The 18,100-nt window shown below is 41.2% G+C and overlaps 1 protein-coding gene across 1 annotated transcript in view; it reads right to left on the reverse strand.

Annotated features, from left to right (window-relative positions):
• Window positions 1–191: 191 nt before the first annotated feature.
• Window positions 192–18,100, reverse strand: part of TRPC7 (transient receptor potential cation channel subfamily C member 7) — a 78,096-nt gene continuing 60,187 nt past the window's right edge. The window contains exons 7-13 of the mRNA XM_054841660.1: window positions 17,473–17,737; window positions 11,245–11,440; window positions 8,241–8,462; window positions 5,529–5,609; window positions 2,734–2,787; window positions 1,337–1,412; window positions 192–590 (exon numbers count right to left, since the gene is read on the reverse strand). Coding sequence (XP_054697635.1) covers window positions 448–590; window positions 1,337–1,412; window positions 2,734–2,787; window positions 5,529–5,609; window positions 8,241–8,462; window positions 11,245–11,440; window positions 17,473–17,737 — 1,037 coding nt within the window. The 3' untranslated portion in view covers window positions 192–447. The remainder of the gene's footprint in view (window positions 591–1,336; window positions 1,413–2,733; window positions 2,788–5,528; window positions 5,610–8,240; window positions 8,463–11,244; window positions 11,441–17,472; window positions 17,738–18,100) is intronic.

The raw sequence follows: 18,100 nt of genomic DNA on the forward strand, positions 1-18,100 counted from the left end.
TAAAAGGAGAGTACACACCCAAGGATAGGAATCTTTTAAAATTTTTCAAGGAATATGCTTGGCACATTTTGCCTTCAGACTTCACCCAATTCTGCTCAGTACAGTCCCAGTCAGTATAAATGAGCACAGTCGCATTGTCTTCACTGGAATCAAATGGGTGAAGATCTGGGGTTTTTTGCCCTTAACTAGAAGTGCCTTTCCTATGGTGCATCTATTTCTGATGTCAAAGGGCATATATTTTTACCAGTAAGTCACTTCTGTATCATAAAAGATTTAACTGGTAACTCACCAAGCACAGGAGTAATGCAAAGTGCTCCTACCAATACTTGCTAGTTAGCAAAAGTTGAGGGTGCGGTACCCATCTTTTGCATGGTTTTTGCCCTCCTAAGATGCTGGTTGAGGCTGAATAATGTTTAGAAAACTGGTTGCCTTTCTCTGTGCTCACCATCAAATGTCTTTATTTAAGTTCTTCCCAAATTTGTCGCTCAGCTGCTGTATTAGTCTTGCCAGCTCACCAGTAGCTTGTGACTTTTCCTCTAAGAGTTCATAGCGGAGACTAGAAATATCTTGCTTAATTTCTTTAAGCTCTCCTAAAAGGAGAAAAATGTTCTTGTTAGCAACATTGAACCAAATAATTATTCTCTATGGTTTTAAGACCTGAGAAAGCATTAATATCAGTGTCCTTGGTTGTGAATGTGCCTGCAGGTCCATATGATGTCCCTGCATTTTTGCACTTAATATTTGACTTATGAGAAATAACCTGTACTTGCAGTTGTGGTACTGACAGCAATAGCAAGTATGTACAAAAGGCCATCTTTTTTTCTCAAGTCTTTTCTCTCTCCACATAGTGATCTCCACTTACACTGGGCATTTGCAGGAGGGGAGCAGTTAAGAGGTGTTAGAAGGAGGTTCTTTTCCATCTGCATGTAAATCCTACGTGATACTATGGCCTTACAAATCCTTATCCAGTTCAAAAAAAGTTCTTGTGACAGGCATGGGTAGTACACTCAGAAATTGCTTTGCTTAGACCCCAAGACAAGGTTAGGTGTTGGCAATATCGTGGGTATTTTAAAGTAAGGAGAGGTAGAACTATAGGGCAGAGCAGGGTTATGTAAAGACAGACCCTATGATATATATGTTCTGCTAAGGAAAATTAAGGACCCAGAATTTCAAGAGCATAAATGTGGCTCAGAGTCACCACTGCTCACCTTAGTGCAAGCGTGAGCGTGCTCTCTCTCTACAGAGGATGTTATCTAAGCACAACCCTCTTATTGGCCATATCAATAGCAATAACATTACATGTTCCAATCTGTGTCAATTATAAAAATCCACTTACCTTCATTGACCTCATCATTTTCTCGGTCAACCTGAGCCTTCAGTACATACCGCTTAATCAGACGTTTCATTATTTTCTGAAAAGAGAACAGAAACACTTACCTTAACATGAGCTTATTCACATTGCCTTAATTCTAGACACGTATGAGCAATTCAAACAGCTGTGTTCACTATGGATAAAACCTGGCTTCAGAGGATGCAAAGGGAATCTTTTATTGATTTACCATTTATTCTCTACTTTATATTATGAACTTTGTACTACGATAGTTGATTGACAGCCATTCCAAAATGAGCCCACGTATGAGGCACTTTGGGGTATTTTGTGGGATGCACATGACGGTAGAGTATGTCCCACAGACAGAAGGAAAACACAGATGATCCAACAGCAAGCTAAGAAATGGGATCCATGTTGCTGTTGAATATATCAATAAAAAATACTTTACAGGAAGAAATAAGTGGTTAATAAGTGTTAGCAAACTCATTCATGATGATGAACTAAACGTCTGACCCAAGGATAATAGAAAGACTCTGTTTGCTTTGAAATTGGGGGTTTAGGAGAGAAAATAAATTTAGTGAAGGACAGAGAAAAGACAGTTTGAACAGAAGTGGAGAACTTGGCTGAAGTGAGAGAAGTTTCTTAGGGAAATGGCAGATTTTAAGGGGCAAGCGCAGGGAAAAAGTAGAGCTATGTAGACTTATAAAATGGGAGATGATAGTAAGGAACAGTGTATATGGAAATAGTAGAAGATGGCTGTGGATACGAGTTTGCAATGTGATACTGTTCCAAAAATGCGTAAGTTACATTTAACTAGAAGGAAAGTAACTTTGGCAGTCTTGGGCTACACATTGGGTTACAGCTGAAGGCCGTGTCATTGCTAGTTCTCCTCTACAGAAAAGATATCATCATCGATGCTTTTCCCCCATCATCAATGGGGGAAAATAATTCTCAACTACGATAAACATAAAAAGGATTGCTCTGTCAGAAACAATGATTTAGGTGCATCCTCTGCAAACAGAGAGCTCAGTAAGCATCCAAGAACAGATACACAAATGTCTTTCATTGACCAGATGGCACTGTTAAGGGAAAAGCCTCTCCCAACACAGGGTGACCTAATCACAGAGCAATCACATGTCTCCGCTTGGAGCATCACTGAAAAACGCTGCAAAGAGTGTGAAACATGAATGAAGAAATCAGTACACCTGCTCTTTTTTTCTTAGTAGCCAAATATGTATTATAGCCGTGCAAAAGGCATGTGAACATCAAAGAAGGCTCCAGTCATTTATATGTGTCATGCAGTCATGGAATATGGGATGTCTAAGACTGTCCTTGTGTCAAAGAGGCATCTGGCTAACCGGGTGAGTCATTAAGGCAACAGAGATGAGGCACAGCGCACGTACGGTGTGTTGAAGATGGCCAAGGTAGTAGAATCCAGAGGGAGGTAGGGTTGTCACCTGAGAAAACATAAATGAAGTAATGTTTGGGGAAAGTAGGGAAATCCTGGATCCAAAAAGAAATTATTTTTTCAGAACAGATGACAGAGGAAATTTAGACTAAAACAAAGAATCAGCACACAGTGAATGCTCTTATTACCTGGAAAAATATGATAACATAACAGCTATCTACTTTAGTTTCCATACAGCTTGTATTTTTGATGGACACTACTCAAACGCTATCCTATCTTAGCCACTATGTGTGATAGAAGTCACAAGCTTAAGGCTGCCTAGTCTATCAAACACAGATTTGTCTACAGAAACTAAATATTAAAAATGTGACCACTTTTTAACAAGAGTCTACTTAGTCACTCAGATATTTCTGCCAGTATCATTAGGAAAGTAATTAATTTTTGCATCAATATTGCACTGTGGCTTCTAAGCTTTGCTCCTCCCCTTCTCCCCAGTACTGCTCTTTTTAGCAGTAATCAGTGAAATCGCCTCTTGGCAAAATAACCCTGGTTACTGCAGGGACGTGCTGAACAAAAGTTACAGGCAGCCTCTTGGTAATGAATGCTAAACTTGAAACAATTCAAATACATCTGGTTTCTATAAAGTACTGTTCCCTCATTCTCTAAAGGTTCATTGAAATTCTTCAGGTCTTAGAGATCTTTTATACTATGCAACACTTAACTACTGAGTGTTGGTCTTAAAATGGTCTTAAGATGATAGGTTCTAGGAACAGGTCAGGCATTTGTAAATTATAACTCTGTACTCAATTCAATATTTTTAATGTATTTATTGGCACAGCCTTCAAGCTCTGCATTTGCCATCAGTGAACACCTTCTAGGCCTTCTAGTACAGAGGCAAATGAGAAGAAAAGGACAGATTCATGGCCAAGGCACTGCAACAGGACTCATGAGATTTGGGGCTCAGTTTCTGGTAGAAGCACTTGAGAGTGAAGCGAGCGAAGGAATTTGCTCATTTCTCACCTCTTTGCTATTTTGTCTCTTCAAACAGTAAAGAAATACGCCTCTGAGCTTTTAAAAGTACAAACTATTCCTTTTATTTTTTTCCTGACAAATCCTTTCCTGAAGCCATTGACGATAACATGACAGATTGCAGTGCTGAAAATGGGAAAAAGCTTGTGAGCTTCGCACAGCGTTTTAGCGATGCTCCATCTTAAAGTCTCAGCTCAAGAGGGTTTGATAAAGGCATCATTTTGCCTGGACTAGTTTATTCCCAGATGACGGCAGCTGTGTGTTGACTTATTCTTCCTGCTTTTCAAATTGCATGTTTAGGTGCTGCATATTTTTGTTATCCCTCGAGAGCACTATTATGCATGTGCATGCACTCCAAGTACACAGACTGCAGATACGTCACTTGATAAATACCACTGAAGAAAACAATTCAGCAAGAAGCTACTGCTTCAAAGGTTTTCCCAGTTGTAGAAGAAAACTTGCTGGTCAGATTATCAAACTGTTTGTTCTTCTTTATATTTAGGTAATCAACACTATTACACTCTATGTTTATTATTCAGGCAATTTCTTCCTGCAGCAACTGAAACTTTCTAGGATCATTTGAAGACAAGCCTAGTAAGAGCATTATTAAAGTAAAATAACAGGTAGTTATCTTTTCCTATCTATTTTTCACAGCTGCCTTTGGCTTTTTCAACCTTGGAAATAAGGGTCTACTTTACCACAAACATTAGGTGGTCTCATTTAGAAATAATAGCTACAGGAAGAGAATGAGTCCGGCAGAGGCTGCTGCATTTTCCCATTACCTGTGGGTTTGAATGGACGGGAAAAATGTCAGAAAAGCTGAAATGCCAGTTGGAGCAGGACACAATCATCTCTTCCCTTCGCCTTTGATAGTATCAAGCCAACTAAGTCCAGATGCCAGAATGTACGTATCCCATGTCTAATTTAGATTTTTAGACACGCCTTCTATCCTGGCACAAAAGCCTGGAAAAGTTTTAAAACCACTAAATTTATTACTGGTCTGCCGTACAGCCTAGGAGCCCATTGTGCTGGATGTTGTGCCAACACAAGACAAACCAATTCTAGAATTCCCATTGTGCATTTTATCCAATTTAACTATTACTTTCCTCAACTGTCTTTAATGTCGGTTCCTCCAGACATATCACTTGCCATCAGATTCCTTTTCATTTTATGTTAAAAAATAAGGAAAAAATACTGTGGGGCAGATTTTGCGTATTGCGTTACCGTCCTACACATGTTTGCACAAGAAATAACACATCCGCTGGCACGAACGCTCCAGCTGAGACAGACAGTTGCGTTAGTTCCTGCGATGGCTGGGGGACCCCGTGCCACCGCTGCAGCCACAGGTATTTTTGAACGGTACCACATTGCAGATTTAGCTTGGTAGGACAAGTCGCTGCCAGAGAAAGCGCGTGCAAATGTTAATGCGAAGGCTGGAGAGGTGATGCTGTGTCATGACAAATGAAATGCTGTCAATGCAAGACTGGAGGGCTAAAGCTTGAATCATATTTCTTGTATTAAATTAAATATCCTGCAGTGGAATTAATTAGCATGGCAAACGCTAACACCATGTGTATTTCCATGGGTGATAGGCTGCGTTTGTCTCCGCGGTGCCCCAGCCCAGTCCCATGTCCATGCTAAGCCACAGCCTGGCACATCACAGGATGGCATCGACTGGAAGAAAGCAAACATGACCCTTGCAGGGAAGAGCTGTTCACTGACAGATCTCTTCCCTGGCTCCTGCTTTCATGCCGTGATTACCTGATATCTTGTGGGCTTGTTATAAGCATTCTTCCCGGAAAAATTTTCTGCATTTCGAGTGCTAGAGTGAAAACGAACTTTCTGAAAGTATAAAACATCATGATACAATTAAATCAATGATAGCCCCAAACTAAACAGAGCTTTATAAAAATGGTAAGAAATAGTAGAATAAAAGCCAGGTCTAAAAAAGTAAACTTTTGAAACACCGAAAAGGGTCAAACCCCACAAATTACTGAAAAAAGTTAGATTCAAAATTGTCTAGACAAAAATGGTATTCTCATACAAGTTTTAGAAAAGAAGGTGTTAAGAGGCACAAAATATGTTAATCTTAAATAGATTGGTGATTATCAATTTTGAACACAACTTAAGAAAGGAAGAAAAATAAATACTTGTTTAAAAAGAACAAATCAATGTGGTAATAAGCAAATTCTGAAACAGAATTGTTTTTCATCAGTCCTTTTAAAACAGTAGTACCATTTGCTACTTTTTAAGCTCAACAAAAATATGCGGTTTTTTGTTTAGATAGAGCAGTACTTTTTATCAGTGGACATCCTGGCTACTAATTTTGTATTCTAGAAGCTTTGAAGGAGACTTTTCTGAAGACTACATATACTATTTGTGAGATATTTCTTTGACTCTGTTTTCCACCTCTGAACATTTTGCTCCAAGTTCTAATGAGAAAGAAATCATTTATTCAAAGGAATTAATTTATATCATAGACCTCTGCACCTACATGCAAGTGTATGTATAGGGAAGGCCCTGGGTAAGGGTTTTTCTCCCTGACTGGGTCAGAGATCCTGAGAAATAGGTGATTTTATTTTTTTTTTTTTTTTTTTTAAATCAGCATGATGATAGTGATTGGAGTAAAAGTTTGAAGTAATCATGTAATTTTTTTTTTTTTAGTTCTCACTCATCAAGTGTGCCATGGTCTTACAGAGACTGTTTGGAAGATGATCTGTGAACAAAATCAATAGGCAAGCAAGAAACGACTGATAGTCTTAATTGCTTATGTCAAAGCCATGGAAACTATGAATTTTGCATAAGTTCCATGAAAAAGGGTAAGCCAGGCATTTTAACTCGTGTGACCTGGGGAAGCAGAAGCTTAGAGAAAATTTTATTACTTTGGTTATGCTTTAAAGCAGAAAGCAAATTTCAAACAAAGCAAGTTTCATGTGGTTAGGTTCAAATAATGTTTTAAAAATATTACCTGTTTTAATCATTATTTGAGATAGTTAAAGGACAAGCATTTCTTTCATTTCAAGACTCCACTGTTCTAGTGAGTCTTTCAGTAATCAATAGTAGCATTAAATGCATTTGTAGAGTAAAATGCCCCCAAATGTTTGTCTATCTTGGCAATGCTCGCTGTGTTGGGTAGATTAATTGATAACATGGAGGAGACCCCATGGATATACTTCTCCCTCTGATTTAGGCTCTGGCAGAGACTGAATGAAGATCAGACCTAAGCAGCTCTTAAATTCATGGAGTATGATCTCCTCCAAGGCCGTGGGCTTTGCCTGGAGCTGGATGGCTCACCATGAGATGTTGTGTTGCTCAGCTGCTTGCTCCTTCAAGGAGAGCCAAGAGATCCAGACAAAGCCCAAAAGCAGGCTGCACGTTACAAAGGCAAACTCTACAAAGCCTCCTCCAACTTTCGTTTCCTTCTCCTCGATGTCTCTTAGTACACTTCTTCCCTTCTGCAAGCTTAAAACTGAGGGTAGGCTGCCCATGTCTCAGGTGCCCTAGAAAGGCTGGCCAAGCCTGCCGAGGAGCCACATCAGCCTCTCCCCTGCAGTGACTGTAAGAAATAATAGACAATGCATTTCAAAGGGCTTTTCCTTCCCCCCAGCAATGGGCTCCCAGTGTTGTTCTCTTGTTTCAAACCCAGCTTGAGATGAGAAAATTAAATAAACTTTTAAGGACACTTTTAAGTAATGCTGCCTCCTTGCATCTTTGAATCCACGGAATTTAATGACAGCATCCGAGCAGCTGTAGCTGAGTTCCTGTGAATGGTTTGGGCATTTTCTTCTCCAATCTAAAGCAGGTGGACTTGCCCTGTGAGTGGGACTGTGTTTGTTATAAATTTATGTGCTGCACAGCATTGCAGCAAGTAATTAGCCAGTATTTCCAAAGCAACTTTCTATTTCAAATGACCCAAGGTGCGGTGGCTGAGGCAGGATCTACCCATTAGTGGCTACACATCACCAGGCAGATGTAAGTAGAGAGGCTGTTAATTATAGCTTTAGGCATTTAGGAAGTGTTGTTAAGCCCTGCTTGGAAACTTGTTCCCAAACCTGGAATGGCATAAAATGCTGCAATGACAGTAAAATTAATTTGGAAATCACTTAAATGAAGGTGGATGTTTTGAAGAGGCATAAAGGCCTGCTGGGTAGGTGAGGAGCCAGAGAAGCTGGGATCCTGTTTATGCCTCTACTTCTGCCCTTGGTCTTTGCCCTTGCTTATTTGGCCTTGGGAAACTCCCTTATAAAAGTGCCTGCCTTTATAAAAATTGCTCTTTTCCCTGTGTCCTGACAGCGTCTAGTACAATGAGGCCACAAGTCTGGGAGGACCCTCTAGGTGTGATGTAATAGAATTAATACTCAGTGATGAGGCTGTGCTGTCCCTGATCTACCTGTGTACCATGCAACCCCCTCCAGAAGGTCTCTGGCATGAATCCTTTCTACAAAGAAGGTGAAAAGTGAACATACAACATACCCGTTGTTTGGAATTCAGCATCCCCATCTCGAGATCATTTTCACAGTTTTTGGCCTTAGATTTGCAGAGTTTTATGAGGCACATTTTTATTCTCAGTATGAGATAATAAAATGATTTAGGGCTCGGCACTAGATTAAAAGGAGCAGGTAAAGTCCTTCCTTCATCAAAGTAGGATAGCCAGAGCTTGGCACGTGCAAACTTCCACTCCACATCTGCATCCTCCTTGGGAAGGGAAGAGAAAAAAAACAACACCACCATCCAAATACATAATTAGTAAATCGGAAGGAATTTAGCTATGACAAGGACAAACATACAGGTAGGGTTTAACTAGAATCAGATTTCTGTTTGCCAGACCAAGACTCCTGCACACAATGTGTCTTTGTAGGCTTCTCAGCGGTGATCTCATAATAAGGAAAATTTCAACAAAGCAATGGATAAACAGAGAGTATAAGTCCTCCAAATACTAGGCTATTTCCTACTTCCTTGGATATCAAAGGGGCTGTCTTTCAGTAACAATCTGGTGCCTGTGCTATGCTGATAAATGAATGTGTCGGAACATATACAGAATCATGGAAAGCAGAAGAAACTGCTATGTGCACAACAACAAAGACTGTCTCTGATTAAGTGCAACGCTATTTATTGGCCAGCTGTTACCACTGCATTTTGCCAGGAATCCCTGATGGAAGAGGCTAGGTCACCGATTTCTTCTATTATTAGCTGATTTCCTCATTGATCCTGTTTGCATTCACCATCGTGTATCCCCAGATCAATACACCTTAATTCTCTTACTATTCACCTCTTGCCACTGATGAAGGTGGAGAAAAAGTCCATCACTCAGTGTCCGTGAATCTCCTGGATGGTCAGGGCCATGTATCAGGACCATTTATCAGGCAAAAGAAAGGATGAGATACAGCTGCTCTACAGCTGTTTTCATTGTGGTTTATATGGAGACCAGCAGCATCAACAGCAGCGTGGGTCTGCCAGCACCCTGTACTCATGTGCATCTGTGTTCTGCTGAAATTAATAACCTCTGATTACCCCGTACCTCTGAAACCCGGTCAAAAACTGGCATAACACAACCGAGATTAATTCTGTCACAGTTACGGCAATATGCCTTCGCCAGCGGAGCAGCAGTCACTTCTGCCGTTTGGCTTTCTCGTTGCCTGGGGTTGCGCCTCACTGAAGCCTGAAGCTGAATTACAGTGGAAATCACTTGTAAACTTTTTAATGATTTTCTGTTAAGCAGCTAAAGAGCTGCTATGGAAGTAGCTCTGGTTTTTGGCTGGCAAAAGGATTTTTTTCTTTCTACAAATGTGAAGTTGGCATAAAACTCTAATTCTTGAGGCATAAACAGAAGAAAACCAGAAGCAGCTGAAGAGAGATGTTCTATGAAAAGCATGAGTATATAATCTTGTCACTCCAGCTAACAGTAAAACATGTCCCCACTGATCATAATGGAATTTAATTCCGAAGTAATGACCATCATCTGTCGTTATTGACATTGCTGTCATCAGATAAACACATTGGCAAAGGGGACTTTCTCTGCAGTGAGTAGGATGACTCTGTCTTTGATCTCCCTGCTGCTGAGGGTTGAAAGGAACTAGTATGAGTTTTACTATTTTTTCTCAGTCCTCAGGTAGGAGGATCTGGGCCAAATAGCTCACACTTGGTTTGCTTGCTGATAGTTACAAGCAGTCTTTTAACAAAGTTTTGAAAGTTTCCATGCAATCAAGAAGGATGATAAAGCATTTTTTTCCAAGAAAATGGTCATCACAAAGTTTAGACTAGAAAGTTAATATAGGCCACCTATTCAGGTATTTTTAGAGATTTTTCTTTGGAAACTTTGAAGAGCATCTCTACCTACTACAATAAACTTGAAAATGCAGTAAGAGGCTGAGCCCTCTTCAGAAGTAAATCTGGTTTCAGTAGAAGAGGATTCAGGAAGATGCTTGATCTTAAGTGATTAGAAACCTTTGGGGAAATGACTCTGCCTTCTGCACGCAGGAAAGCTTCTGGGGCAGAGAACACATGTAAGGTCTTTCTGACATTTAGACTGAGTTACAGCACGCACAAGATAGAGATATATATTTGCACTACAGTACATGGATGAATCAGACATTACAGTAAGAAAATATTTTCAGCTCTGGCCTTCTGTAGCGCCAGGTTCCGAGGGGAGATTAGAACAAATAATTAATGCAAACCCAACTACAGAAACTTGACATTTAACAAATCAGAAGAAACAGGTGACTCAGCATTAACATTATCCAAATAATATTTTTTTTCCTGCCTTTAGGTACATTAGCAGGGAGTTGTTTATGTCAAAAGCATTTAAAATCCAGCCTGCTAATAGCAATACTACTGAACAAGGTCAGGTAAACCCTGCAAACATCTTTCTACAGACATCTATTCATATTCCTTGAGGGCTGTGTTCATATCCTTTAAAAGCGGCTTTTTGTGAATGTTGATGCACTTATGTTTTTCAGACCTAGACACTCCTCAAAAAAATCTAGGTCAAGCTTGTATAGCTGATATTTGGAAAATATGGAATTTTTAAATATGCATACATGAGTTTCAGACCTAGATGGGCTTGGGCTTTTAAGCAGTAGAGAACAGGGCAAAAAGCCAGCTGAAATATTACTCAATCTATCATAAGCAAACAACGCAGCTAAGGTAACGTGGATAAATTATAATCAACGTAGTAAAAAAAAAAAAATCATAAACAGTTTTCATTAAATGCATGTAAAGGAAATTGGGTTTGCTCACAAATGGTCATTAAAAACAAGGAAGTGGAAGTTGTTCTAGAAATGATTCATTGTTAATTATTAATTCAATCCTAATTTGGGGAGGACAGGCACAGCCTTAACTCTTACAAAGTGCAAGATCTGTGTTCCAACAGCAATCTTGCATACAGAATAAGCCACAGCCTCCTTGTTTTTTTTTTTAACATTTTCATTATCAGTCATAATTAAGTTCATTGAGTTTGTAATCTAATTTCTTATCTTACCTCAATTTCCTGATAGGAGTTGTTGATCATGGCTATTAGCATATTAAGCAGCACCACCACCATAGTCACGTTATATACTCCATAGAGTACATATCCAATATTCTCAATGAATTTATGATCGTACTTCAGCACCACGGATATCACTTCAGATAAGCCAAATATTGACCAGAATAAGGTTTTAAAACTTTCTTCTACCCTAAAAAGAAAGCAAACAATCACTTTACAGAGTTGACACCAGGTTAGCCAGGCCAAATGCTAATAATAAAAGTGGCAATCCACCAATATAAATATGGTGCCTTGGCACAGTCATTGTAAGCCATTATCCATCACCCAGGGATGTGGCAAATCATATTTCCTGATTTGATAAAGAAGTAGAATGTCTGATTAATAATATAAAGTTACTGTGTCCCCTTATTTGCTCCATCTGTTCTTCCCAGGTGCATTATTTGTCACGTGGATTTTGTGTCCCTATTAAGGACTTCTCTGTGGGCAACTTGCAGTTTGAATCTTTTGCGCAGGGCATTTTCCTTCTACTCCCTCACCCTTTTCTCATCATGAGAAGACAGGCAGAGATTATCTGGGAAAGGGAGGAAGGAACATAGCTTGACCTCCTTATATGTGGTTTCCAGGGCAGAAGAGAAGCATTACTTTTTACTCAGGAGGAGAGACTGAAAAATTCTGATTAGTAGCTTTAAAATAACGAGCACACAGCGCAAACATAGTCAGCCCATAGTCTGATTTTCTTCCCATCCTGCTTTGGGAGAGCAGACAAGTCAGATGCCCAAGCATTTGTAGAAAAAATTTGAAATTAAGGAATGGTAGAAAATGCTACAGAGAGGCATTTTGATTTGATTATTACCCTTGCTTGAAAGTAGAAAGGAACCAGAGGAAAATAAAAACATTGAAGGACAGGGGAAAAAAAGGGGAATAAGCCCAGGACAAAGAGAAGTGGGGCTGGAAAGGATGCGGCTGGACTGACAGGTCAAAAGGAGAGTCTGCCGCAGAGGAGTCAAGGCCACAGCAGGCAGAAGGGGAGCAGCCACAGCTGAAAAGGAAGAAAGGAGGAGGGACGATGGTACATTTTGGAAGCAGTTTGCTTGATTTTTAATTTAGAAACAATTTTGGCTTCACTGAATAATCCTTAGCGTGTTAACAGTTAATTACCTCCCCTCTCCCCCTGCCTGCCAGGAGGTAAATGCCTTCTAAGAAAACAATGCCATTTACAAATTATTTTGATGGAATGTTTTTTTACTAGGGTGACAGCCTAATCCTGCTAAATCCATTCATAAAAACAGATTATAGACACAAACTACAACATATCCTAAGGGAACAATAAGCTTTACGTCAACTCCAGTATCAATTACACCATGCATAAAAGCAAAATAAATTAATTTCAACTCTGAAAGGCTAGTGCAGAGCACTGGGCAATTCCATTCTGCCACAGTAAACTGGTATTTATCTCCCATTATAACTTATGGAGTTATCAATTCTCCACTTGCTGGACATTTCCTCTCCTGTAACATTCTGCTTTTGTCTCCTGTCCTCCTCTGCAGCCAAGGGTAGCTGGCATTAATGTGTCAGATACCCTGCACTTTTATGGTAGCAGTCGGGCTTATTCTATTAAATGTCGTACTTTCCATTTAAAGAACACATATAACACCAAAAATCTCTGGCTTTGAAACCTGCCACCTAAGTCACTTATCAAACTAATAAAACCCATAACCCCCAGCCTTGATCCCAGCTGCACCCTGCTATTAACCTTCCTTTTTTAATTTGGAAAGGTTCCCTTAGTTTTCCACCCTGCCGGCAGATTTTAATACGACGTGTCAACTCTGCTCCTTTTCCTGAGCTTAAGCATTAACCTTTGTTCTGGAGTGGTGCCAGATTCTCCTTCAAATGTTAATTAAGGTCTTTGAGCGGCCCTGAGCACCGCAGAGGAGGCAGGCAAGGGCCAGGGTGCAAGTGTCCATAGTCCTGATTCCCAGGGTCAGGTGAGGGACCAGTGCCGTGGTGGTGGGACTGGAAGGGTGGTGTGAGAGGTGAACCTGACCTGTAGCACCCCAAAACGGTGCTTGGCAATGCCCCCAGGCAGACGCATGTCTCCCTCTTGAAGAGGACGCATTTCTAAGGAGACCTTGTACTAGTCCATCCCTACCCTCCAAAGAGGCTGGATGGCTCTTTCTCCCTCCCTTTTCAGTTACTGCCAAATTGCACGAGATTTGGCACAGGTCACAAGGAACATCAGTTGGTTTTTGTGTGAGGTTTTTTGGTTGGGTTTTTTGGTTTGGTTTTTTTTTTGAGAACATTTCACTAAAACACAAGCCGAGGATGTTTGGAGCCAAGTTCTCAAAGATTCCAAGACACTGATGTGTCTCATTGTTGCCAGCTGAGCAATTTACCCCCTTCCTGCAAGGTCAGCGGGTGTTTTATCCTTCTCAAAGGCAGACAAATGAAGGAATGGAGGAAGTCAGGAGTCCTGCCCAGACTGACAGATCCTGACAGCAGGAGGATCTGGCAGTGGCAGATTGACTGATGCTCCTTGTGGAGATGGGTACGCTGCACTCTTTCTACTGTGGTAGAGCCGACTTGCAGTGAGAAGAGAGCAGAGATATTTTTTTTGTCTCAGCACACATAGTCCTGTGAAAGTTAAACAAAGATTTTGCATCAAGGAAGCAAACAGACCATAGGCTATCATGTAGTTGCAGATTTTCCTCGCTTTTGTAAACAGCAGTGTGCTGTTCATCAAAAAAGATCACGGCAAGGCTATGATTTCATGTGAGTCTTGTGTCCTCCTCCTTAAGAAAGCTTACGGCATCCTTTCAGACTGAGTTATTTCCTTAAATTGATTGGTTGAGGTTTAACACTGCCAAAAAAAAGCAATGCAGTCAATACAATCTACAAAAATATCAGATTTTGACAAAGCAAAATGAGAAGAAAAAAGCCTTCAAGCCTTGAAGTAACATTGGCACTGAACAGTGAGTCACATTTCCCTTTGGAGAGGAGGAGACAGAAAACCTCGCGTTGCAGCCTTCAGCCTGATTTGTGATGCGGAAAGCAAGATGAACTCAATCAGTCTTGCCTCCATTTCGATTTTGTTTGCATAGCATGTTCTTAATTACAGGCTGTTTCAAGAGCTGTGTTCTGTACACAGCATACAATAAACAGATAAACATAGCTGGGGTCGGTGGCAACTGTCACGGAAATGGTCTACTTTTCACATTAAAGAACTTCACAAAAATTCTGAACCTATACCATGGTTAGTTAAATAATGTCTGCATTTAACTGTGTGAAGTCCACTGCGTCTTTATTTCTTTTGCATCCAGAACATTGAAATGGAAGAAATGACAGAAACTTAGCATGATATCTCAGTTCAGAGGCCACTGAGGTGGCAACACAAGCAAAACCGAGCATGATTTCAAAAGCGCAAGGGAAGGTGAAAGCTAAGTTACACCAAACAGTCACTGATTATTATTATCAGAACTAAGTTAGCAGTTCCCTCTGAGTGTTATCTGGACAAATGCCTGCTCTTTTTTCTGCCTAGGCACTGTCCTAGGAAGCTGTGGTTTTCTTAAATGTGTAATTTGAAGTTATTTCAGTGAGTAGCTGTTTGTCTAAGGTTTCTCACGGGGGCTATCCAGTGAGCTGTCAATTCAACGCCCTTTGAAACTGGCCACAATCAATTAGCGCACAAATCCAATGGGTCTTTTGCTGTTATGACTAGCCAAGTGATCTCTGAGAATCGGGTCATATAGTCACCTTTCTGAGTATAAAACTTGTTTTCTGTAAAATTTCACCCATCCTCAGTATAATTCACAAACACGCCCACCAGGAAATGCATTCAGTGATGTCTCTGAAGTCACAGAATGGTTATGAGGACACAAAAGTAGGTGTTATTCTTCTTTGCCCCAGCGAATTTTCAGTGAATGAACAGTTCAGTTCCTTATTCAGCTCTAATTACTGAAATCTCCCTTCTTTTCACGAATAAGTTAACGGCAGCAGGAGCCCACCATCTTCAGCAAAGCCCACAGGCAGCTCATGAAACCTAGAGAAGGAAATGTTGCTAGAGCTGGTAGCTGCCCATCTGCCAACATAACCTTGTCATCAGTTTATTAAAATTGTTTGAGACCATATACCTCAGGGTTTCTAGCTTGTCGAATGAGATGTCTGAGAAGGATTTTCAGGATGAATGTTAATCTATTCTCTTTGTTTCACATGATGAAAGGGTTCATTTTCACCGATCATCATTTGACAGTCCTGTGTGTTTAAATAATCAGAAGAAAATAACTCTATTTTAAATCTCTTCCAAATTCTTAAAAGGAAAATTTATGCTGATGGAAAATTTGCTTCATAACAACATGAAGTCCCTCCAGGATAAGTAGTCACCAGGCTGCAGTTAAGGAGGAAGAGCACCGTCTTTTCACAACACTCTCCCCAATCCAAATATCCCTCGGGCATTGAAGCAATCTTTACTCCAGTGAGCATCATTTTAGTCTATGTTTGCTCATTATTTCCATCAAAAGATGGTAACCACTGAAAGATCCACTTAGGTAATGAGTGCTAATGAGAGAGCTACTGCACAGCATTGCATCAGAGACTGGAATTTGTCAGTGACATGCTCCAGTGACGTGCCTGGGGGATACCATAACTGAAGGTTACTGTGCCACCAGGCAATCAAGGATGGTATGGACTCAAATTCTCATTAAGTATTGTGCTTCAAGGGCATCTCCTTCTCTTCAAATAAGAAGCAAGTCACATCCCACACACTCAATTTTCTTCTACCTCACTACCAAGCACAGATAAATGTAATTGCATCTGGCCTCATAAATCCTTCCATTAAAATGCGTCCTGAGGTTAGAGGAGAGGTCTAGAAGGCGTATGTGGCTCAATTACAGAAAGTAAACATTATGTTACAAGATATATGTCGCACAAGAGGATGGTGTGGTAAAACTGGCTCCTGTGCATTTGGAAGGAAACAGCCCCTTGCAGGACAGAAACGATGCTGGAAAAGTCATTTCTCCTAGAGCAGCTACAGGCTAAGCCCCCAGCTCACCGTGCGACACGTTAGAGAAATGACGCATCAAATGCCAGAGCTGCTGTCTGCTCTGCATCTGGTAAACGCCATGGGCTCGGGCATTACAAGCGTGGCGTGGTTGCCTGGAAGTCAGATCACAGCAAGGGGAAAACATTATGCCAAGCTTTCCTCTTCCCTCACAGACAGGTGTGTGGGAAGGAAAGTCCCCACCGTGTCCCTAAGGCACGTGGCGGTTTTGTGAGACACAAAGCTGACTGCCGCTGTGCTGCGCTGGTGCCACATTGCAGTGCGAGGGAGGAGGCTTCCCTGTGGATGCACGGGACACGTCCCTCAGACACAGCAGGGCACCAGTCTGCCCCCTCCTCTGAAAGCCCCTTCAGGACCTCAGCTGTCCCCCACCGGGTTGGGGCTTGCGTTCCTGGGGTCCCGGAGAATCAAGATTGCATTTTGTCCTACCTCCAAAGGGCTGTAGGCTTTCCCTTTTCAAAAGCAGCCTCATTCCAGAAGCATTTGCCAACCCCTTTCTCTTCCTGACATCCCTGACAAGGCAGAGACAGGTCCCCTGGCACAGCCACCTCTGCAGGGCTGCGAGCGCTGGTGGCTGTGCGTGACCCAGGCAGCCCCACTGCCCCGCGCGGTCGGTAACCTGGCACGATGCTCTGTGCAGCTTTCACATGGCCTCTGCTGAGAAGTTCCCAGTCGGGATTTGAAAAACACAGCTGAGGCATCCCGGTTTGTTTGGCTTTTTTTGAGCACCACAACTAGCAGCTGGCTCTGCAGATGTGCACCTAATAATCACAGCTGCGCTCAGGCGGTATCCTGAAACAGACCTCACATAAGTAAAACCCTCCTATTTTACATACATTTTGGACTGCAGTTTTAAGAACAATAATCTTAGATCTAACCTCTTCTCCACTGCTTCTCTTGACACATTAAACTGAACATTGCACGAAACATTTTCCCGATCAGTTATTTTGGTTTCCAGAAATAACCATTCCTGAACTACATGTCTCCCTACGATCAGGCCTTGACCTGGCTGCCAGGGCTGAAGGTTGTGGTACAAGTTTCCTTAGCAAAATCTGACTGTGACTTCCCCATACAGCTGGAGTAGAAACTATCTGAGTAGACCTTGCAGGAGCAATGGACCAGAATGGATTGAGCCCTGCAAAAGCAGACGCTTTTCCATAGGTACTCACGTAGTAAACGCGGGGTTGTATTTTGCACCAAGGTAGTAAGAGTAAAGGTTGAACATTCCAATCATGAAGGCCAGGAACACCATGATGAAGATGACCATGAACTTGAAGATATCCTTCACAGTCCTCCCCAAAGAGATCTGCAGGGGGCCGAAGCTTTCGTTGGCTGGAAGAATGTAAGCAATGCGGGAGAAGCTGAGTACCACAGCTATTGCATACAGTCCTTCTGAAATGATCTGAGGATCCGAGGGAAGCCACTTGTTCCTGGCTAAAACAATACACGTACAACAGGTATTAGTAGTGAAAAGTGTTAGGTGGAAGTTATGATGATAAATGACCTCTTTCCAAGACTGAATCTTGCTTTTGGCCAGGAGTTTAAAAAAAAAAAAAGTGTTTGGAACAACTGGTCACTGAAGTCCTCAGTGTGCTGTACACATATGGGTGAGAAGAATTAGTTGTATTTTTCATGTGGTAAAAATGAGAAATGAACAAGTCACTGGGATTTACCAAAGTCACACAGCAAATAAATAGCATGGCTTTAAACAAATTTGCTATTTTCTATTTCCTAGTTGAACATCAACTGTGCTGTGCCTTTTCCACCTCTTGGTCTTTTTTCTCTCTCAAGGTCTTG

This window comes from Grus americana, chromosome 14, assembly GCF_028858705.1.
Source record: "Grus americana isolate bGruAme1 chromosome 14, bGruAme1.mat, whole genome shotgun sequence".
Classification (NCBI taxonomy): Eukaryota; Metazoa; Chordata; class Aves; order Gruiformes; family Gruidae; genus Grus; species Grus americana.